The sequence below is a fragment of the Falco rusticolus genome, chromosome 12 (assembly GCF_015220075.1).
Source record: "Falco rusticolus isolate bFalRus1 chromosome 12, bFalRus1.pri, whole genome shotgun sequence".
Classification (NCBI taxonomy): domain Eukaryota; kingdom Metazoa; phylum Chordata; class Aves; order Falconiformes; family Falconidae; genus Falco; species Falco rusticolus.
In genome coordinates, this window is record NC_051198.1 from 27,559,364 (window position 1) to 27,583,134 (window position 23,771).

The 23,771-nt window shown below is 44.9% G+C and overlaps 1 protein-coding gene across 1 annotated transcript; it reads right to left on the bottom strand.

Moving 5' to 3' along the window:
* Positions 1-1,683: 1,683 nt before the first annotated feature.
* On the bottom strand, positions 1,684-21,672 carry ACBD3 (acyl-CoA binding domain containing 3). Its single transcript, XM_037405587.1, has 8 exons — positions 21,388-21,672; positions 13,739-13,880; positions 12,554-12,694; positions 11,652-11,810; positions 9,467-9,641; positions 6,027-6,219; positions 4,742-5,026; positions 1,684-3,862 (listed from the first exon to the last, which is right to left on the bottom strand). Exons 1-8 carry the CDS (start codon positions 21,644-21,646, stop codon positions 3,651-3,653), a joined length of 1,566 nt encoding a protein of 521 aa, XP_037261484.1. The 5' UTR covers positions 21,647-21,672; the 3' UTR covers positions 1,684-3,650.
* Between the last annotated feature and the right edge of the window lie 2,099 nt (positions 21,673-23,771).

Genomic DNA, 23,771 nt, shown 5'->3' on the forward strand with positions numbered 1-23,771 from the left:
TGCAAATGTGTGTGTGTGTGTGGAATGTCTGTTGAAAGAAGAGGATAGGGATTGCAGGATCTGTGCTAGCAAGGAGAGAGCACCGAGCTGTCGGAAAGCAGCTGTGGCATGGCTCTCTCAGATTAATAAGGCTAACGACTGCCCTGAGCTGTTAATCAGTCCGAAGAAGCCGCTAGCACCTGGGTGAAGGATGGCTACTTTGCTTCTTTGTACTCCAACCCATCTACGCAGCCTACTCTTACAAAGCAGCTGAGTAAAGAGGAGGTTAAATGGCTAAACTAGCCCTTAGACCTCCTTTGACATCAGACAGCTGATTTTTATGACCCTGCCCATTACAGTTACCTCAAAGGTTGCATCCAGCTGCTTTAAATCACACATTTAATCTGTGACTTACAAAGTACAAGGTAGAAAGTGCTAAAAGCCAAGGGGTAGGGAAGGCCAGCAAAGAAGATAGGCAAGGATAATTTCATAGAGCAGCCAAGTGGCTTAATTAGCAAGTTTGTTTCAATTGCACTGTTTATCCTTCTGGGCAAGTGGAGTCAAGGAAGACCTTGCCTTGGTATTGCCCACACACCTGCCTCAGAGAAGAGACTGCACAAGCAACATCCATGTTGATGGTCCTTCTGAAAACAACATCGTTTTTAACAAAGTCTTGCCCTCAGATTATTTAGCTTTTCTCAGAGGACTGGTGTATTTGGTACTGAGCTTTGTCAACCTGTTTATGTTGCATCACCCCGATTTATTGCCAGTGACTCAGTTCATTTCAGAAGGTGTTTACAATAACTCTCTTGTGGAGGGGAGCAGTGAGGAGTACAGTGCTTCACTTTTAATTGGAGAAAAGGGCAATTTACACATGCATGAGAGAGGTAAAACAGGTCCAGTTGGGGTGGGCTCGCTGCTGTAGTTACCCTGGGTTTCGACACACTTGCACACTTCACGTGAAACTAGTTTGGAGCATTCTCAGACCATACGGTACATTGAACTGATTCTCAGCATCTTGCTTTAGCAGCACAGCATTTGTTTTGTTCTCCCTGAAGAGACTTCTGCTCCCCAGATGAAATCTGGACACGCTAGCTTGAGAGGTTGCTGCCTACAGGGACTGGGCCAGCCAGCAAACTAGGGCAAAACCCGCTTCTGGCCTCAGCTCCAGGATAAGCTACTTACTAGCAGCAGGGAAGTGGCAGAGGGCAATTTTGGCCAACAGAAACCTTAGCATCACTTGCCTTTTTGCCTCTCCAGTCTCGCTTTTCTTCTTGTTCAGTCTAAACCGTGCATGGTTCTGGGCAAAGGGCTTTTCAGTACAATGCTGCCAGCTCGTACCACCCCTCGGGGCTGGGTTCACTATACCTCGGGGAGAGTGGGATGCTTTTCTCCTAGGCAGAAAATAGCTTACAAGTGTCAGCTGCCCACATCCAACCCTTTCAAAAACCAAAGTGATTACGCTGTTCAAGCTGGGCTCTTCTAATGTTGACAGATGGCCTCATCAAGCAAGATAGTGACACATCTCATGCAGAGCCTTTGGCCCAAGTGATTTGGCTGCTAAGACCACACTGTTAACATGGCACTGGATTTTTAAAAATCACAGGGAAGAGGACAAGCTTATCTTAACTCAATAGCCATACTTAACTCAATAGCCATATGCAGCAATGCCAAGGTTTCCAAATCAATAAAAAGCCAACAGCATTACAGATAAATGTATTTTAATTAGGATTAAATACTATCTCAAGGTATCTTGAAATCGCACTTGTACTGTACTAACCAACAGCCAAAGGCAATAAAAAAAAAGTCTGAAAACGTAAAAGTTCTAACATCCAACACATGACAGTAAGTGCTGCCATTTAAAGCGACAAACACCACTCCCAAGAACAGATATTCTTAGAGAAAAAAGTTATAACATTTTTGTATGGACAAAAAAAATTTAAATTGAAGACCAGAAGAAATATATTAGTGCCTGCCTTTTTAAAAGTTTTTGTTTTTTTGGTTTTTTTTGGTTGTTTTTTTTTACATTAAATACAGTTTTCTTTAAAAGCAAGGTACTTTCTAAATTCATGGTTTATATACTGTATGTACACAAGAGCAGAACATTGTACAGTGTTTTTGGATAAAGCAGCACTAACTAGCTATAAGCTTGTATGGTGTTGCTGAACCAAACGCAAGATGACAAGTTAAACACTCTAGGAGAAGTATCTCCATGGTTGGTATGAGAAAAGTAAAGTATTATGTATGTACAAACTGATTATTCAAACAAATCCCACAAACTTAGTATCATCTGCCGTGGAACTGTACACACTGCAGCTAATCAACGGGAGTCCTACTGCAAGAACTGATCTGAGACACTCAAAGTAACCGTTTTCTTTTAGCTACCAAGTTTCTTTTCAGTTACCCATGCAGAGAGCACTTGTGCAAGTCATCACTGCCAACACCTCACCCCTGGGGCGCAGGGCTCCAAGGACAGCAGGTTCCTTCTGCAGCCTCAAGTCAGGTAGCCACCTGCATTTTTCCACAATACAAAATATGAAATGCCCCAACCAAACCATATGAAACTGAGATTAAAGCTACATTATTAAGTATCTGTATGTGCACTCTGCCTTTCTGCAGACATTTACAGATTAAAGCAGAAAGTTTGCACCCACGTATCACCAGCTCAGACTAAAATGGACTGGCAGTGATTTCCATAATTAGTGCAACATTAATTCCTATACTTTATCAAAGTGACTTACTGTTCTGCAGATGCACAACGTGCTTATTCAGGTTTTACAAAAACAGACAAACCAGAACATGGTACAGAAAACTGTTTTCAGGTTTGTAGTTAGTTTGTTGTTGGTTTGTTTTGGTTTGGTTTGTTGTTGTTTGTTTTTTTTTTTTAAAGTCTACCCCATTAAAAACCCACCAAACTTAGAAATTGTTTGTGCCCTGGTTCAAAGTCAATTGCATCAAAAAATGACTTTGTCTATTCTAGGGTTAACAGCAGGGCAGAGAGATTAAGGTTCTTCTTGTTACGTATATTATAAATTGTCACTCAGTTTACATCTTCAGGAGAGGTTATTTGCTGTACTTTCAGGATGCTGTTCATCCCTGTCTTAGCCACTACACTGGTTCAAGGAACTGAATGTTTCTTCTTTGATGAGGACAGAAGCGAGACAACTTGTTTCTAAACTGCATCAACTTAAAGTTTCAAGTTTTAATGGTGTAAAAATCTGACATTCAATTACAGTTAAGAGAAACTTGCTACACAGCAAACTGCATCCAAATCTACCAGTTATTGATGGGACCTTTAAATTAACCGTTAACAAGTTATTCAAAGCATCCAGACCTGGAAACATCAGATCACCCAGCCAGTGAGCCAGCAACTCCCTCCCCCTTTTTCGTGAGGCTGTAACAAATGCAACTGATGTGACCTTAGCATTGGAGCCAATGACTTCCATTGGTTAACTCCAATACCCAAAAGGGCTAGGGAGATCCTGTGTTAAGCCCAATGCAATATGCATTAGTGTCATGGAGCAGGAAGATCCCAGTGTCTACTTGTTAAAGTTCACACAAACCATACAGATACAGACAGGATAAAACACAGACTCAAAAGGATCCATTATGCTTGAAGAAAATTCCAAATAAAATGACATCTTCTGCACAGCCCAGACACAGCCACACCTTTATCTAGTATAATAAACTCTGTAGTAAACTGTTTTTGACCTCCATAGAGAGTAGGAGTTGTCAAATTTAAGAAGATAAACTCCTCTCCCTGGGTACTGGTGGCTGCCAGCATACACTTCTTCGTGACAGTCTCGTCTGTACACAGGCACTATTTCATCTAGCTGAGGCTTGTTGGCATTCTTTTTGGCTTTTTCTTCACTGCTAGTATTTTCTGCAAGAAAAAAAAAAGTGTCCGTTAACATGGGTGGATGCTTTACAAGAGAAAGTCAGACTGATCTGTAGCGGACAAGGCGCTCTTTGTTAGTTTAAAAATCAGATGGGTTGAGGGAGCTCATACCAAAGCTGTGGCTAAAGCATTCAAAAGCAGGAGGAACAGTAAGCACGCTCACTTTACCATGAATTTTACAGTTTGATATTGATATTGACAACTCACCACACCCATCTTCCCAGCACAGCTGGGTCAGTTTGTAGAGATGCCAAGCTCTAGTGTTCAACAAGACATGACCCCACACTGACTGCTCCCAACTACTGAGTAGTAATACCCCCCAGAAGGCTGCTGCTTCCTATGTCAGAGCAGTTCGTACGCAAATCACGTGCTCATTTCAAAACGTATTTTCTCTGGTGGTATGCTAGACTCCCCCATAGGTAAAGCTGTGACTCGTGCCCTGGCCACTATCAGGAATTATTCTTTTAAGCTGTTTTGCTGAAGCCTCAAGGAAACTTCCTCCCTAGAAAAAGTTGATGAACAGCAGGGCAGGATTTTTCTTAACACTTGCAGTGTGCAGATCCATTATGCTCCATTACGGCACAGTTTCAATCTAGCTTGCTGATTTGAACGAGAGGGCACACTAAGCAGTAACTAAAACTTTGGAAAAGGATTTCCCCACCCTCAAATGCTTTAACCTATCTATGACCAAATCAGGTGACTGAAGTTCACTTCAGAATTGCACTTCCTATCCAAAATTAAAGGCCAGATTTCACCTAGATGGAAGCTGGGGGAACTAGGAAGTTACACGAGACAATCAGTTGGGTCTTCCCCCCCATGGCAAGCTCTGAAGGATTGGCAGTTCACATAAATAAGCACGCTTACCTTCTTCTTCATCCTCATCATCACTGGATTCGCTGACATGCACACTGACTGCAGTATTAGGGGAGTCTGTCCATTCAAAATACACCCCAAAACCAATGTCATAATTGTCTGTAGCAAACTCCCAAAAGAGGTAAGACCCCTCTTCGTGGGTTGGTACTCTAACTGTAACTACTTCTCCTCGGCCCACTGTGATCACAGAGTCTGCATCCTGCCGGATTTTTTCCTTGAAGTCTTTTATCTGGGGTCGTGTCCACATCGATGGGGCAGCTATCACCGGAACGGAATCTGGAGAGAGGGGAAGAAATACTCTGGTTAAGCCTTGTTTCAGTTACTGATGCTGCATACTTAAGTGTGCCTTAGGGGCACTTGAGGGCCACAAGCATCCAAGTTGCTTCCAAGTAATTATTGGGTTTTGTTTGGTTTGGTTTTCACAGTTGAAACTTGCATGAGTTTAGATCTAACACTGCACACACAAGCCCTACTAGTTTGCCCATCTGTTATATTTAAGCCAACAGTGCTTACACAGAAAACATGGGGTTACACTGCACAAAACCCTTCACTGAAAAGATCTTTAATGTGACAGAACCAGAAGTTGTGGACTTGTCTAGAAATTACCAGATACTGACTAAATAACTGAACACCTCGCTACACAGACAGGGACTGCGCTGGTGTCAGTTCCGTACTGGGATCCAAGCAAGTCTTTTGAGGACTGCTGATTATGGATGAAAGTATAGAGGCAACACCAGAAATACCAGTGATGAGAGTGCTGCTGGGAGGCTACTTTCCCTGCTCTGCTTCTACAGCTTCCTAGAAGCTGTTTGAGGAAGGCAGGGGTGGGAAATGGGAGGGGACAGCAGTCCAGATTGCACACAGGACCAGGCTAAGCCACTGGTAGGGCAGTATTCCGAGACAGCAAGAAGGATGTAGCTTTATTTTAATCCACAAGGCTAAATCACTGTTTTGATCTGAGTTCAAATAAGATTGCACATATTTCTGTACCGAAGAGCTTTCTGCCAGAACTTTTACACTCCTTTCCTTCAAGTCAAGAGTGAAAGGATGTTCTGGATCCTGTCCACTTTGCCTGAAATGCTTCTGCTGCTTTCTCTTTCCCTGCCCACAAAGCTGGGTTTTGCCTGTGCAATATTGTTCTCCCTTGAGAGAAACTGGACCAAGGAATTAAACCTAGCTCTTCCATAGCCCAGTGAAGCCAAGCAAAGAGCGATAGCGAACCCAGAAAAGGCTTGCACCCATTTATTTTTTAATTACTGAGTCTAGCTAGTCCTACCTTTTGGTCCATTCTCCAGCGCTTCTTCCAAAGCCTCTGGATCCAGCTCTTTTTCAGGGCTGTCTGCATGTGCACTGGCCTGCCCGTTAATGGATGGGGTGTCCCCTGGGGCAGGTGCATTCACCTTTGATGCAGTAGTCAGGGGTGTCCCTGTTGCTGCCACAACCGCCTCCTGCTGTTTTTGTAAGGCTGCCTAAAATGACAGAAATCAAATCAAGTAACACCAAAACCTCCCTAAGATGTCTCCCTCTTCCAGCAGAGGGTATAAAGACATTTTAAAGACAAAAATACCTCCCCCTGCACCCCACAAAGAGGGCTGACATAAAAGACCAGACGCATCACACACTAACCAGTGAGAATTACATGTACGTCGTATCAGGGGAGTGAAGTCACTTTGTTCTAGGCTGGCAGATACAAGCTGAACAAAAAGATTCAACTTCCAAGTTAATTAGGGCACACACAAACTCCTGCACTTAACTACAGAAGTTCTGCATTCCAGTAATTCCTATAACACTCCCTTCAAAATTGAAAGTGATGACTTGTTTGCTGGTTTTTACCAGTGGGCTGAAAGGGTTCCAATCTGAGCTCATCCAGGTCTAAGAAGAGCTGCAAGTATTTAAGGTTTAACAACTACTCGCCAATTTGTGAGTTAATCTGCTCTATGGGGCTCTCTATCAAAGCAGGAAGCATGAAGAGCTACGAGGACTGTGAGTGGTCTGGAAGAAGAGTCGTTAAAGCTCAGAGGTGCTGCTTTTAGAACATGACTTACTTACATTGAAACTCTTTAGATAGAATTTACCACGCTGTCCCTGTGCAAAGGATTAAATATACCTAAAATGAAATTATACAAGGCAACAAACATCCTTTTGGATTTGAGCAGGCTGCATTACCCCTTTACCTTCAAGGCTTAACTAGGGGCAGGGGGATATCAGTACAGATTACGTACGCTTTCTTGTTGGGACAGAGAAAAAGGTGTAAGTGACAGTACCATTCTTTAAAGAGTAACCTAATAAGCACATGATTTTGATGAATGAATGTAATATAGGTATCCTGAAGGAGCATGAAGACAACACAGCCAAACATTAGATTTCAAATTTGAGCAACTGTACAGATGCTGCACAGATCTACCTTCTACTGCTGCCATGCTACACACACTGAGACAACGTAAACTGGCGAGAACTTTTCTAGAAAACTACTGCACACAGCCTTGCCAGAACTAGTTGTAACACAAGCTGATCTGTAAGCAGCCATGACAGAACAGCACTTTTAATTACACTAACAGATCCCAAGGCTGCAGAGTTACAGGCATCCAAAAAAGGATGTATTCCTCAGAAGTGTTACAGAGGCTACCTGAGTCTTCAGGGAAGTCTGAAGTAGAATCAAGTAACTTTAGCTGTTACATGCTCGTCTTTCATCCTTTCCTCTACAAGAGTTGTCCAAACAGACTCGGAAGATAAGCTTCATTGCCCAGCAGACTTCTTATTTTGTAAGCCACTATAAAGAAAAGGCTGTTTTGCCCAGGTCTTGGAGGGCATCAGTCTTTTCTATGTAGAAAGCAGCCAGCCATGACTGAAAGGAGCCAGTGCTGATAGCACTGAAGAAAACTGGCAGCAGTGTCTCTGACACCTCAGTCTCAAGGGGGCAGTTATCAATTACAGAAGGCATCGAGGACATGACTGATGAGGCTATAGCTTTTGCTTACCACTATGACACCAGAGCACTGGTACCAAGGTGTCATTAAGCTTAAAGCGCAACTATAACAGGACAGGAAGCCTCTGACTTTCCTACATCACTTCAAATCATGCTTTGGGTTGGAAGGGATCTTTAAAGATTACCTAGTCCAACCCACCTGCCACGGGCAGGGACACCAGCTTCTCTGGGTAACCTGATTCAGCATCTGAACACTCTCATAAAAAAAAAATTTCTTCCTTATGTCCAACCTAAATCTACACTCTCTCAGATTAAAACTATCGCCCCAGATCTTGTCACTACAGGCCCTGGTAAAAAGGTCTTTCTCAGTCTTTCTTTCAAGCCTCCTTTAAGTCTTGAAAGGCTGCAATAGGGTCTCCCCGGAGCCTTCTCTTCTCTGGGCTGAGCAACCCCAGCTCTCTCAGCCCTTCTTCACAGGAGAGGTGCTCCAGCCCTCCGACCATTTTTGCAGCCCTCCTCAGATCAGCTCTAACAGGTCCAGGGTCTTTCTTGCACTGGGGACCCTAGAGCGGGACACAGGGCTCCAGGTGGGGTCTGATGAGAGGTGAGAAGGAGAAGCACCTCCCTCCCTCAGTCTTCTGACCACACTTTTTATGCAGCCCGGGATATGGTTGGCCTTCTGGGCTGCAAGAGCCCATTGCCAGCTCATAGCCAGTTTTTCATCCACCAGTGTCCCCAAGTCCATCTCTGCAGGGCTGCTCACAGTCCATTCATCCCCCAGTCTGTACTGGTACCAGGTGCAGGAGCTTGCACTTGGCCTCGCTGAACTTCATGATATTCACATGGATTCCTTCCTTGGACAGTTCTTTGGAGGTGTCAGCCTTGTCAAAATACAAATGACTTAATGGGAAATTAGTTCCTGAATTTTAAGTCTTTAGCTCAAGAACAACAGACCTCCAGACCTCAGGCTGGCAGTTATAGGCCATTCAAGATTCAGGTCCTGCCCAGAGAAGTCAGATGCACTGGTGTCTGAAGTCTGGCTTGCATGTGTTTAAGACATTCTTAAACTTTAAAGTAGCTTGAGATGTGAATACAGCACATTTGCCAGATACGCAAAATTCACCTAAAGAAAAGTAGCCTTCCAAGCCCAGGCACAAAACCTTTGCAAAGAAGTCACGTCCTACTGCCACCCATTGCTACCAGCAATACAAAAGTCTATCCTCCCACCCAAATCACAAGCAGGAGACTTAATTAGCCAGTGGTATCAGACAATAGATGTAAAAGGAGAGAGAAGTCAGTAGTGCTCAAGTTGGCAGGGAGGAGCAATCTCACACCCAGTAGCGGATGTGGCAGTGCACATGCACGTTCAGCTGGAAACCCAGGGCTGACCACAGCCTGCTGGTCCACACAGACCTTCAGGTGTGATCCCTACAGGGAGAGTCACCTGAACAGGTCTGCTCCTGCTCAGATGCCCTGGTCTGTATCCCCACAGAGTTACACACAATCGATGCTGCAGCGGAGCACTCCACATCAGGCGTCCAAGAATAATATCGAACAAAGTAATTAGTAAAGGCTGCTTACTACAGTTTTCTTAACTAATGGCTGCCTCGGAAAACTACTTGAAAAGGTTAACTAAATGAGCTTTGGTGTTTGAATGTGAAGCAGCATTAGTCACTACAACACTCTCTTGTAGCAATTATCTTTTCAAGGAGGTAACAGCAGGCAAGTTAACACCTCCCAGGGACAGCCTGGGACATAAAAATCCAAGTTTCTCAGCTGGCCAGCCATACCTGTTGCTGTGCAAGCTGGACTTGATACAACTGCTGCATGTATTGTTGATAATGCTGTTCTTGGAGCTGCCGAATTAGGATCTGCTGCTGTTCATAGTTGCCCGGGTACTGCTGGGCTGCATACTGCTGGAACTGGATTGCAGTCTGGGAGTTCAGTGCTGCCATTATCTGTTGCCTAGATCGGTGGGAGGAGAGCATGAAGATTACAAGCAGCTGATGATGCTGGGGGAATCCTGTACTTAAGTGATTTAAATGGCCTCAAAGACAGTTAATTCAATTCCTGGGAAAACCAATTAAAACAAATCTACATAACAGAGCACAGCCCAGAGGTCATGCCAATGTAAATTTTGTCAAGATATGCTGGGAATATAAAGAAGGAAGCAACAATTTTTACTCCACATTTGAAAACATCAAATGTTAAAATAACAATTAAAAAAAGACCTCTTACATAATTCTCAATCTGTAGTCTGACAAAGATGTAGTGCTACAAAAACACACGACTAAATTTCTCAAGCAAGGCAAAACCCCCACATTTGGTTCTTCCAGAGAACATGTAGAAGCCATTCTTCTAGCAGCCCTTCTACAAATACTGGTAAGAACAATCCTGCTGTGGTACAACACACCAATGCATTTTGGTAAACCTAAGAAGAACACGCCACATTACTATCTTAATTTCCCAGGAGTATGCAAACAAATATGAAAAGCATGACTGACTGTGGCCTAATTCAGGAACGAAAAAAAGATGCTGCCAAATAGGGCATCTGCGCCTCCAATAAACTGAACTGGTGAAACTGCAGGAGGAACATTACATGGGTTACTTACACACAGGCTCAGTTTTTCTCCTCTCTACAAAAGGCTAACGAACTACACAGTAAAATTATCAGCTAGATCCAGGGTCTGTCTCACGTATGTCCATAATGACTAGCTATCTTCAGAGGAAGGAAGTAGTATCACACAAACGCAGGATTCTTTCCCTCCCAAAAAAATCATCCTCTAAAAGCTCCAGTATTAGGACTGGTTCAGTATCCTAAAGGGCAAAATTTTGCTGAAGAGTAGTAACTATAACCAGTTTAGATACATACATACAGGCCAAGTGTATGTATCCGCATTCTCTTTCTGACTAAGCTCTTTCTCTTTGTAACCTGCTACAACCACTTAATACACAACTGCTATTAATGTAAAAAAAAAATATCTCAACTTCAAGGCATACCACACTTCTTGTTACTTAGGGCTGTGCAACATTTTTTATTGTATTCTCTGTTCATTTATGTCTGTATTTTACACTTCTCTGGCTCTCACCACATTAAACAAACAGTAAAATTTGTGGATTAATTATTTGCTCCTTAAAACCACTACATAGCAAGTGCAGGATCTACTTCAGAGACACCCCCTGTGAAGACATTTTTATTATGGAAAACGGTTGCTGATGGATATGGAACAGCTTTGGTGTTTTACTATTCTCTTAAACACAGTGTGCAAAGCTAGATCCATGTTTTCTCCATCTGAATGTGATGGGAACAATGAAAAACAACTAGAGCTGTATATTCTAAGGAAACAATTTACTTCAGGCTACAAACAGAGATTAAGTGTATTAGAACACAAATTGTGTATTTCTTTTAGAAAGGTGGTAAGATCCAGTGATTGTCAGCATACAAATGAGATCTACACTTCCAAGAAAGGGAGCACCTTTAAGGAGGTAGCTTAAGACTACCATGTTAGAAAATTTCAGCCATGCATTCAGAACACCCCACTGAAGTGCCCTTATCCTTTTTGCAAGGCTCCGCCTCCTGTGAAGGGATAGAAACTTTCAAGTGACAGTTCAAACAACGCTTCCCGCTGGACATTTCACTCTGCTCGGTTGAGCGCAGCATTAATCATTTAAGAAGCAGAGCCGCAAGTCTTCAGGAGGTGCAACTCTTGAACCCAAAAGCCTCCAGAGCTTCTCTTTAAAGAAAGCTTCTCTGGCACTTTCATCTGAGAAGGCTGCATACAGTAACACAACAGGGTAATTACTGTCTGCAAACTGACCCCACCTTAACTAAGGATGCAAGTGTCACTGCCAGACTTGAGTGCTCTGAACTTCAGGCATTCAATTCTAGCATCAACTGTTTAATCAGTTAGATACAATTGCCTCAATTTTAAGGCAGCTATTTTCTTTGAAGTGTTGTTTGTTTCAGCTACTCACTTCTGTTGTTCCATCCGAAGTCGCTCTTCTTCTATTCTCCTCCTCTCTTCTTCTTCCCTTCTCAGTCTTTCCTCCTCTTCTCGCCTACGTTTTTCTTCTTCTTTTTGTAAACGCTCACGCTCCTCCTCTTCACGTCGCCTTCGTTCTTCCTCTTCTCTTCTGCAACATCCACTCAGTAAGCTATTTCAGCATTCCTACAATCCTAGGATGAGTTATTTTCCACATGCTGCAACCTGCCTTTTGCCTGCCCAAAAAGGCTTTTTGTTTGGTATCATCTCCTCCCACTTAAATTGGCCTGGAGAAGTGTCTTACTGGACACAAGAAGAAATCACATTACTTTTTAGTTTTACTGCACTCTGCAGCATGACAAGTAAAAATGATGTATCGTAACTTGATATTCATTTAACCTGTTAGTACACTATCTGTCAGAGAGTGCAACAGAAAAAGTTGCCCGAAAACCTTAAACGCATCTTCCAAGCTTTAACATATATTCAGTAATTACATGGATGCTATAGTTTATTAATCACATGATACATAAATAATAGTAGAAGATAGCCTTTGTCAAATTGCTAACCCATACTAGCAGAGCAGTTTAAAACACCTGACAATTTCATGTTCTGAACATGTTTAGTCCACAGATGTATCAGGGCAGACATTTTGTGAAGCAGATGACAGTAGCACCAAAAGCTTAAAACCCCCTTGTACTGTAGGTGTCTTCACCTCAGAAACAATCATTCATTACAGGCAAAGTAAAAACACTTAAAGAGATCATAAGGCACCACAGCCACCTAAACTTCAAGCATTTCTCTTCCCAAGACAACTCCAGCCTAAGCTAGCTGTGATACTGCCCACAGGTCGAGTTACACACAATACACTCCAACACCAAAGGACTCAAACATTACCTTTTCTTTTCTTGTTCTTCTTTCTCTATCTTGTGGGAAGTGACATACGTTGAAAACAAGTGGCAGCACCTATTCAGGAGCTTCACAAATTCTGTCATAGCTTTCTGCTTTGACATGTTTCCAAGGGCAGCCCATTCCTTCCTGAGAGAGAAATCAGCTGAAATAACAGAAGACTCAACTCTTTTCAAGTCAGTAGTGACCTCTGATAACCCATCTAAAAAAAAAAAAAAAAGCTGGGTGCACAGGGACCAAACTTTATCATACGCAGTTTCAGAGAACCAACACCTTCTTCCCAAAGACAGCACAGTGCTCTCGCCTGCCTGCACCAGAACAACTCTTTCAAACAGGCATAATTAAGTGCTTATAGGAAGTCTCATACATACCATCAACCCTACTTAAAATTCTGAACTACATCCAGAAACTTCCCAACTACAGATGAACCTGAATTATTTTTTACCCTTCTCTCACTAAAGTTTGTGGGAAAATATGCATACATTTTCCTGGATGAACAAACACTGTAACAACGATCGATTCTAGTGTTTCAGTTAGTTGAATGGAACAGCCTGGCTCCTCCTAAAGGAAAGCTACATCCATCTGGGCAAAAGCAGTGCGCTGGGTCTGGCTCCAAGAAGCCAGTGCTGTGTTGCACATGGCCTTCACACTAGAAATAGCAACAACGAACATCTGAAGTGCAGCCTGAACTGCAAGCAATACAAGAGACAAGCCTGAGACTGCCCAGATGTCAAAAATTCAATCAAGAGTTTGCATGCATCAGGTATCTGGTATCAGAAGTTATCTGGAGCATTAGCAAAAGCTATGGCGACTGCTGCTACCACCGGCAAAGGGCTTTGCCTGCTGTAACCCTGGTGTGGAGTTTGGATGAAACGCGGGCCTGCACACTGACACACAGCTGAGTCTTAAACTGCTACGAGAAACTGGACTGTTAGCACAGCAGAGCAGCTTTTCCTAATGGGGCTGGCCGAAACCCAACAACCTTCTGTTAGCTCCTTCACTGAACTGTGACTCAGATTTCTACGGTGTATTTGAAGAGGCCACTCTCACTTTCCACTACCATACACATGTGTCGAGGCAACCCACATACTTGTCTCATGGGGGAAACTGGATGATGTTATCTTCAGACAGGAAAAGCAGAGTTAAGACCAGTAAGAGCACCAGCCCTTTTACCTTCTATCGTTCCCCAGCACATCAAAGAATCCAACTTCAGGGCAAGTGTCAGGGTTGTAAGGTCCCAGCAGAACCTGCTTGTGCAGTGCCACAAGTTTGAGTTTTTCTTCATATGTTGGATGAAAGGCCTTGCCATCTTTTTCTGCAGAAAAAAATTTTCAGTGTTGCGATTAATTAAGCTAAAGATAGCAAAGAACATTTTGTATAGCCACTACCATGATTTCCTCTGTAAAAAGAAAAAAGAATAAGAGAAGTCACAAAAGGTTAGACAAATTGTCAGTTCTATTCAAATATAGATCCGTCCAGAAGCAGCACATCTACTTCAGCTGCTGAAACTTAATTGTGTTTTTCATCATACCATCTATATTCAACCTCAGCTAATAAGTTGTGACATAAATATTTATGTTAATTAGTTGAACATTATACCATATGGATCTGTATCTCACAAATATTTAAAAACCTTAACTTGATTTCAAATGTGTCTGCCAAGTCTATTGTAGTGTGGATAGGAAGGAATTTCCACAAAGAAAGATGTGATGTTAACTTTATAGATTGCTCTCCACATCAATGAAAGCGGAACAAGCAAGGTTTAGGGCAAGGAAAACTGCAGAGAAGAAAAAAAAATAAATCAGAATTATGGGAGTTTTCCTTGAGGGAACATGATTGCTGCACTTTGCCAAGGCAGCTGGAATAACCCCTCACAATGAAAAGCCTCAGAGGTGACCCCATCAGCACCAACACGTGCAGAAGGCTCTGGCCATGTGACACAAGCAACAGAAGCCTGAACATAATCAGAATTCCAACAACTCCACACCAACACCTCCTGAAGTGGTCCTGGTAATATCCCACCACACTTACTGGCAAGACGACTTGCCTTGACTTAAAATGATGTACGATTGAGTCAGCTAGGACTTACCTCAGTACATTTAAACTGTCAAAACAAATTAAGCAACAGGCACTGCTATTGAAAATTACACTGCTCATTAAGAAAAGACCTTTTTCTTGAACAGGAGAATAAATAAAAAAGCATCATCTCCTTTTGGAAGGCTGAAATGACTATTGTTTACCTCTGGTAATAGCTTCCTCATTCCACATGACTGTACTCTAACTGCTCTCCATGTGTCAGGAACTGCAGGCACAGCTGCCACTGGTTCCCAGCTCTCTTTCGGAGCAAGCTGTTTACAGCCCCAATCTGAGCAGTCCGATTCACACCCAAATTTTAGGGCTGACGTTTACAGATTGCAAAATTGCTCAACTGATGCTTGTGAACAGAGTTATTAACAGGAAAAGCAGCAAATCTCAGAACAAAGGAGTAGGGGAAATACCACTACTATGGCTTACTGAAAAACTCCGAGCGAATGCTTCTGAAAATTGGAAACAACCCCAGAGGAAAAGTGTTTGCAGGTCACAGCAAAAAGCTCTATTTTTGACAGAGTAAGTTCAGTATGTTACTGAACTGACTCAGTTAAAACATCACAAGGAACCACTACGTGCATGCCATTTGTTTTAAAGCCAGAATCAAAGAATTAGGAAGGTAAACATTGAATTGTTTATTATCCATTCCTAGAGGTCCACTCCACTCTTCCAGAATCTCAAGTATTTGCTCTTCTCCCAATATCGCACAACCTTACAACAAGCAGCAGCAGACAAACTGAAATATAGGAAACTCCACCTATGCTTAAGAGGGGGCTTGCTTTTTTTTTTTTTTTTCTTAAACTGTGAGAGTGATTAAGCACTGGAACAGGATGCACAGAGAGGTTTTGAAGTCTCCATCCTTGGAGATATCCAAAACCCAGACAGAGTCCTGAGAAGCCTGGTCCACACAGGAGGGTTAAACTTGATCCCCAGAAGTCCCTTCCCACCCCAAGTCTGTGATCCTTAAAGAGCTGCAGATCACCGCATCCTGGTAAGCTCTGTCCCTGGGTCTCAGAGCTCCTGCTCTCAGGCCACACAGAGTCCTTTGGCTTCTCCTCATTTCTTTCACACTTCACATTTAACTCAGAATTTGCATATTGGGTAGCAAGCACTTCCATTAAACAGCACACACTTGGAAATCATACTTAATATTCTGGGGCAGCATGCTTAAAAGCAAGTCGATTGATAAGGGTACCACACAGATTTTGCCAGGCTTCCAAGCAAAGTACTCTTCTCAAAGGGGTCCCTACAGCATGGTTTGCCTTGTACAAGCTGTGTACCGACAGCTGTTTGTCAGAGCCCCCAGCCATTTGCTGTACTAGGCTGCTACCTAAGCAAGCCAACACCGTCAGCACTCGAACACACTTCTGAAGAGGGTTAAAGGGAAAAAAAAAAATAAATATGCTGTTTCCCATGCTATACACAGCACATCTGCATTTTCACAAAACAGACAAGTCAGACCTCAAGCGCTAACTGTCAAGGGAAACCAAAAATCTGTGTTTACAAATAACGGTGACCCAAGGGAAGAAAAACAAACAAGCTAGATAAGAGAGGAAAACAGACAGATGAGAAAAATATGAGACAGGCATTCAGTGACTTGTAGATAATACAGATTAGAAGCAAGCTCTCAGAAAAATATTTGGAGCCAGTCAAGAGAACAAAGTTGTATACTAGCTATTTTTCAGTTGAATTATTCAGCATGAACCACGCTGTATAATTATCCCAAAAATTTGGAAGTGTTGTTAAACTGAACCAGAGGACCTGAAGCCATGTGCAGAATCAAATATGCCAAAAAAAGAGCATTAATGAGTCCAGACAAGTAGAAGTGCCAGATTTATTCAAGCATCCGTGAACGTACCATTTAAGTACCTATTACACACATGTCTAATACAGCTGTCAAGAGGCTGAAGAACACCAAAGAGCTCTAGGGAACACATTGAGAAATCCAAAGGATGGGCACAGGAGTAGTACAGCAACTATAAAACCCTCCCTAATGCCACCGGTACGCCTGGCCCAACAGGGCCAAAGAAAGGCTCAGCTTTCTTACAGATTAGAAGACTTCTTCCCTGATAATACTGCCAATCATCATTCACCCGAAATGGCAATTTCTGTAGTCAACTGAACTCTGCGCTTAAGCGGCAGCCACGAACAGACCGAACTCTACAAGCAGAGGTTTAGGGAACGGTACCATGAACGAGGCAGGCTATGGACCTACGATGCTTTAGGCATTCTGCAGCAAGCACCCATATACACACACGTAGTTCACTAATGACATGAAGTAGTTCACCCAGAGCAGAGCAAGACTGGCTCCCACTTTTTGCAAGCTCAGGCCTTGATGTGTGCCATGAAACCACACTGCATTGTCACCCCTGAAAGGGCAATTCCCACCCCCGCAACAGCTATCCTGTTACGGCAGCTCTCCTTAACAGCAGCTGCTTGCTCTGCTTGCTCCCCACAAAACTGAGATCCACGGAGGGCAACTCAGCTGAATACTCCAGAAAACCAGTACTCAAAACACTAATGACCCTCCTTGCACTACAGGTAATCAACTGTGTGCTTGAAGCCCACAGTTTGTGTCGACATGCAAACACAACAGAAAGTTGAAAAGCAGGTAACAGAGGCTTATGGCACTATGTGGCATTGTGCACCATTGACATGAATTGGTATAAAACTGCAAATTTAAGACTCAAGTGAGTTTAAGAAATAGACTTAAGAGACTGCATCATACAAGATACTGTTACTCCTATGTAACACCAGATTTTTTCCCCCTGTAAGAGCAGCTTTCCACTTCAACTTCACCTACTGCACCCTCTCTAAATGCCCAGTTCCCACGGGATAGCATTCAGTCCAATTATCTAGAAGAAGCTAGAAAATAGTCTGTGAAGCACGATGTTTCACCTTGTAGCTTTTAAAAGCAGAAGTCACGTATGTTAATGGCATTCATTTGCAAAATTTTAATAAGCAAAACTAAAACTGAGAAGCACAAGAACTGAATCGCTGCCTGCTGATCCCAGTACACGCTCTTACGCTCCTAATTCTCCTCTGCTGGAGATGTTGAAGTTACCAACCAGCCCTTCCAATTAAACATGATCAAAGCTCAACTTCACATCAAACATAGATGTTAGAGAGGTATTCATATTCCTGAGAACAAGAGCCTATTTAACTTACAAATTACAATCATGCCATCAAATTAGCCCTCAAAAAAAAAAAAAGAAGTCAAACAATTAAGTTAGAATGATGTATTGCCGATAGTGAAGATGCATTCTTGTTGGGATAAGAGGAAAAACTTGGAGCAGTCAAAGTTAGACTACTTAACATACCAGGAGAGCTTTTACATACCAAACCGATATGGTCTGTATACTGTCCACTCAGATGTGCCACACTGCAAATCACTTCAGACAAGGCATGAACACGTCTGGGACTGTCATATATTGAAGGGTGGGTACAATGGTATTTTGATGACAGGATGTGGAGAACCATAAAGCCAGGCTGATACTGGAAGTGATCTGCTGGCAGAGCTATGCAAGCCACCCCCTCAGCAGGATGCAGCTTCCACCCTGCACAAGTTACCCTCACTGGGGTAGCCAGTACCAGCTCAACATGCACAATAAATTGTCAGAGACACTTCTACGCTGCCAGCTGCCCCAGGGCACACCATTACGGACTGTCTGAAACAAACATACCCATTTCAGCAATGTGACTGTGTTCTCCACTGTACACCGGATCCAGCACAGCACAGCAGCTTCTGAATGGCAACCACAACGCTGGTTGACCTGAACTAGGCTTAACAGAGGAGTAAGGGAAAGGGTGCGTATTGCAAGGAAGGCTCTCATTTCTCAGGGAAAAATAGACCGGAACACTATTAACCATCCACTTTCTATGCCCCTGTTATTCTAAAAAGCTTTCTTCACAAGCCATTATGGATGCTAAAAAAAGCTAGTGCACATCCTCTGCACAGCCTAAGGCCTCGCAGTTGAAGTGACCCAGGGTCATGCATTTTAGATCTGCTTGTCTTCATCAGAGAAAGACTAAAGTAGCTTTTTGAGACTCTTAATATCCTAGCCCAGTTTCAGTTGTGTTTTTCACATTGTTTATACGCACTCCCACCCTGTCCTGTCTTCCAGCAACCCTGCTACATGCAAAATGCCACCACAGACAAGTGTTAGCAGTCATCGTAATAAGCAGATCCAAAGTATTCTGATCAGATTCAACTCTTCTAGGAAGAAAGCACATCACGCATTAAAACCAGACAACTCAGTCTGCACACTGAAGCAGAAAGGAAGCTGCTTAACTAGCGAATGCTGCTTAGCCTTTGACCTCGCACAGGGACTCCTCTAGTATCCTGACCCGAGCTCCTTCCACCCATCACACAGACACCGTCCTTCTCCCAAACAAGTGCTGCCCCGAGTCACGTGTTTGTTCCATGGTAGCTGTGTGAGTAGGTAACATCATACACCAAGGCAAGGATATCAACTAGCTTTAAGACAGATAACATTTTCCAAAAGACACCCTCATCTCCAAGTCAGTATAGTTTTTAGAGAAATTATCAGGAACAGGATCTCAGCACTGACCTATTAACATGGGTCAACCTTCAGATGCCTCATATGTTGCTTCTTGAAGTAACAGAGGAATCTGTATTTGTTCCTTGGCACCTACAAGGCTGCAAAACATGCATGCCCACTCCCACAGTTGTTTTGACAGTGGATGCATGAAAATAATTTGGAAACAAGATCAATTATTTTCAGAGCCATACAGATATAGAATCAGCAATCCAAGTATTACAAGCTCCTGTAACTCACCATCACATCTATAAATAGGAATCTTCACGTTACGGCACTTTCAGCAGAAAACTAAAGATGAAAGTATGGGCAATGACTTCATTTGACTTATTCCAGCCATAAGGATAGAGGAACAAGGTCTTAATTTGAAAAGGCTGACAACTCTATGCAATGAAGAAAAATTTCCTTTTATGAGCAAAACCATGCGTTAGAAGAAATTGCAGAAAGTTTAAAAAAAAAGAGCAGCAGTAAGTTGAAATGTGGAGATTAAGCTTTCATTAAAAGGAAAGCAACAAAACCCCCACCATTTAGACAACACAAGGAACTGGAACCTAGACACAAGTAACACTCCACTGACTTTTCATGATCCAAGCAGAGATGAAGGTAGAACATAAGTTTCATTAAAACAAGAGATATAACAGACATAGATTAGCAACAGTCTAGATAAGCCCATTCACACTGTGTAATTTTTACATTGTAAATACAGGTTTCAGTAGATTATTAAATCCAAGACCACAGTCAACTAAGATAAAGAACTTGCTACTGCAGATGTATTTCTTTCTGCACCACATTTTAAGAACAAATGCTCATTAAACCAAACCAGAACTCTTTCAAGTAGCTTGTTATACAGAAAGGAGAAAGAGAGAGAAGAGACAGCTTCCACAACCTGACACCTGGTTGCACCAGCTTCTGACACGGGGGGGGGGGGAAAAAAAAAAAAAAAAAAAAAAGAAATCAAGACCCTTATGATCCCTTATGGTTCTTGCACTTAAAAAAAATCTCTGCATGTTAGCATGCTAACAGAAAAACTGCTTTGTGGACAGGCATCGTAACAGGGTCAAAGAAGCAAGGCTTAAGAAAATTGCTTAGAGCCTTACATACTCCTAACAATGATCAGGGTGCAGGTCAGCCAAACTGAAGAAAACAGACAACTCTGTCCTTCTAGCACAGTTTCCACCTGCCAGTATGCTCGCCCTCAGAAGAGGCAGCCTTCCTGGGGGAGGGGAGCTGTCATCTATCAACTGCTTGCCACAAGACTGACCTTTCCAAGTAGAGTTGTATCTTCCCTAGCACAGGCATGTTGCTAGACACCCCACATTAAGCAGCAGCCGAAAATTAAGCAGCAGCCACCTGGAAGCCAGCAGAGCCACACATCGCTGCAAGGTGCTCAAACACAACGTAGTGCTACAATGAGCACAGCTCTTCCTCCGCAAACCACAGTCGATTTCCTCCTCTTGAGGAAAGCCAGTGTGGCAAGGTACCTCCAGCTTCCTACGGAAGCAAACCTGGCTACAGGGGATTCCTAAGACAAACGCTGCAGGTCCACGCCCTGGGTATTTGATGGCTCCCTCGAACAGCTGCCAGCTGGAGTCGTGACGGCACACGGAGCGGCAAAGCCAGACTTGAAGTTCGCATCCTGTGGAGACGGCACGACACCTCCCGCCAGCATCCCGGCTGGCAGCTGACTCCACGACACCCAAGCAGCGCACTCCTCGCCCACATTGGCAAGGTTTTTTCTTCACACGCCACAAACGAGGGGTTTAAATTTTTTGCTCCGTTTTTAGGTCGGGTGGTGCAAACCCTCGGAAACGCCTTCCCGGCCCCGCGGAGCGGGCACAGGGCGGCCCGGGGCTGCCTCCCGGCTCTTCGCCCGACGCCCCGCCTCGGCTCACCGCTCGCCCCAGGGCCAGCGCATCCCCACAGGCCACCCCGACCGCCGGGACACGATGCTCAGCCCTGCTCGCCGCCCCGCCCGGCACGCCGAGCCCCGGAGCCGCGCCGGCACTGCCCCCCGCAGCTCTCGGGGGACCCGGGGCACAGGTGGAGCCCCGCAGCCCGGCTCGGCGGATAGGCGACCGGTGCCACCGCCCAGGGCGTCCCGGGAGGCGGCGGATCCCGCCTCGCCACCCCGGTGCCGGCGGGAGGTGTGCGGCCCACGTCGCCGGGCGGCCTCACCTTTGAAGAAGCGGAGCGCCAGGCCGTACAGCTCCTCCAGCGCGAAGCCCCAGCGCCGCTCCAGGCTCAGCGCCGCCTCCTCCGCCGCCTCGCCGCCGACCTCCGCCTGGCCCGGGGAGCCGGGGCCCGCTCGGCTCCGCCCCGCCGCGGGCTCCCCCTGCCCCGGCCGCGCTTCGCAGTGCGGCACCTCGGCGTTAGGGCTCAGCGTCAGCCCGTCCACCGAGACCTCGAGCCGGTCGGAGCTCAGCACCACCGCCATCCTCCACCGCCGCCCGCCCGCCCTCCGCCTCCTGCTCCGCTGCGGCGGCCACGTCCCGACTTCCTGTCCCCTCCGACCCGGAACTTCCGGCCCCGCCCGCGACACGCCCACTCCTCGCCGACGGCCGCCCCGAGGCCCCGCCCCTTCGCCAGCCGCCTGAGGCGAGCGGTGGAGCCGCGGGCCCTGTTGGCTTGGTGGTGGCCCCGGCCCCGGCCCCTCCTCGGGGCGGCGGCGGTTCCGGCTCCTCCTCGGGCCGGCGCCGCTGTCGGGCTGGAGCAGGCCGGGGCGGCCAGGCCTGGCAGCGGGAGGCTCCGCCCGCCGGGGCCCGCCGGCCTCACGGTGCCTTGCAGCGCCTCGCAGCGCTTCGCAGCCCCCGGTTCCCGCCTTGCCGCCACCCCGAGGGCACCCGCCTATAGCGGGCTGCCTCAGCCCCTCGGGGAGCGGGGCCGGCGGAGCTGCCCGGGGCAGCAGCCCGGCTCTCACCATAACCGTGTGGGCTGCCTGCCCCTGGTGGCAGGCCCTCCACCGCCGCAGCCTTCTGATCCCGCGGTGTGGGAGGCTACGTGAGTGTTCGCGGCAGTGCCGCTGAACGCTCTGCGTGCACTGTTTGCATGCTTTATGTAAGGGAATAATGACTTTTAAACAGCTCTGTGTCACAGATTGAAAGCCTTTTGCTCCAGCTGGAAAGTGGCATGAGGTCTGCCACAGACCTCTCACTCTTCTCTCTGGAAACGTGCTTCAGGCCTCCTCACAAAGGAAAGACATGAGCCAGAGGAAGAAAAAAGTACAAGGCAATTACTTCTCCAAGAGCTGTATCTGCAATTAGCTCACTCCCTTGTGACCATGAAACACCATTCACAATAATACTGTTATCGTGTGCTATGCAAGGGGAGAGCGTTGTTCCCGTGCAAAGCTAAGGAGGTTAATTCCCAGCACAAAGTGATCCTCCTCACAGGATTTCAGGAAAGACTGCATTAGCATGAAGTGCTGTTGGTCACATTTCTCACCCAAACCAAGATGCAGACTGCGCGCCTGGGAGGTGCATCATCCCTGTCTGGTGGTTCATGAAGCCGATGCAAAGGAAGAGAACCGCAAAGCTCTGCAACTTCGTGAAAATCCGGGTTGCATGTAGGAGCCCCCTGTCCCCAGTGCTTCCCTGAAGCCTGCCGCCCATTTCTGGGGTTGTCTCCTGCAGTCAGTCACACGTCTAAGAGTTTATCTGCTGTTCAAGGTAGTTTTAGATCCATCTGCTCATCCCTCAGGAATGCTGGAGAGGTTTTATTGTCACACTTATAAAGTGCTTTGAAGCCTTTGGGTGAAAGGGAGAAGAAACATAAAGCTTTAAATTAAAGTACTTCATTTCCAGTTAGTGTTTCTTGAGAGAGTGAGTGCCACACAGGGTGCTGTTTACTACAAATTGGGCAGAATTTGATTCAGATGGTGACTCATCTAAGCTTCAAAAGAAATTTTACAAGCAATTTGAAATCCTTTGTAGTTTCTTCACTAGCATTTTGGGTTTGGGTTTTTTTGATTGAGGATAACACCATATTGTTTGCTTTTTCCTGCCAAAACCTGTAGAACAAGAGTGTACCATCCTTTTTTGACAGCTGGAGCTCTCCAGGGCACAACAGTTCTCCATACTGACTCTATTTGGTGCTCTTCATGGACCATACTAATAGCAGAACAGACGATTTTATCTCCTTGTACAAGCCCGCATCCTGCTTTACAAGTCCGTCTCTTCAGCATCAGATCCAACTTCACTTTAAGATTTATTAGTTCATTTATAAAGTCACTTGTATTAAAACATCTCTTTTCAGAGTTTTGATCTGACACATTTCCTGCTTGGCTTGAGGAGTTTGTGCCTCATAAGTATTTTCTTATGGCATCAATTCTATGGTTTAATCCATAGTGAGATTAATCTTAAAGTTCCTGCTTTAAGAAGCTCTAAATTCTTTATCCTGAAATGCATGCTTAAGAGGAAAAGAAATTGAAGTTCTGACTGATCCCTACTGGATTTACTGTGTTTCACCCAAATGGGAGACTGGCCTGAAACCAGGCAGCCCTTAATTTGCCTGTGTGTTTGGAGGCCAGGCTCAATCCAAGATGATCCACAAGCATCTTGCTT

What these genes read in the sequence shown, in the direction of transcription:
- ACBD3 (XM_037405587.1), bottom strand. Translation starts at nt 21,646, where the DNA reads ATGGCGGTGGTGCTGAGCTCCGACCGGCTCGAGGTCTCGGTGGACGGG. An exon ending in CTTCGGATGGAACAACAGAA is followed by an intron (nt 9,642 to 11,651) that starts GTGAGTAGCTGA and finishes CCACCGATCTAG; the next exon opens with GCAACAGATAATGGCAGCAC. An exon ending in TCCAGCTTGCACAGCAACAG is followed by an intron (nt 6,220 to 9,466) that starts GTATGGCTGGCC and finishes CTGTCATTTTAG; the next exon opens with GCAGCCTTACAAAAACAGCA.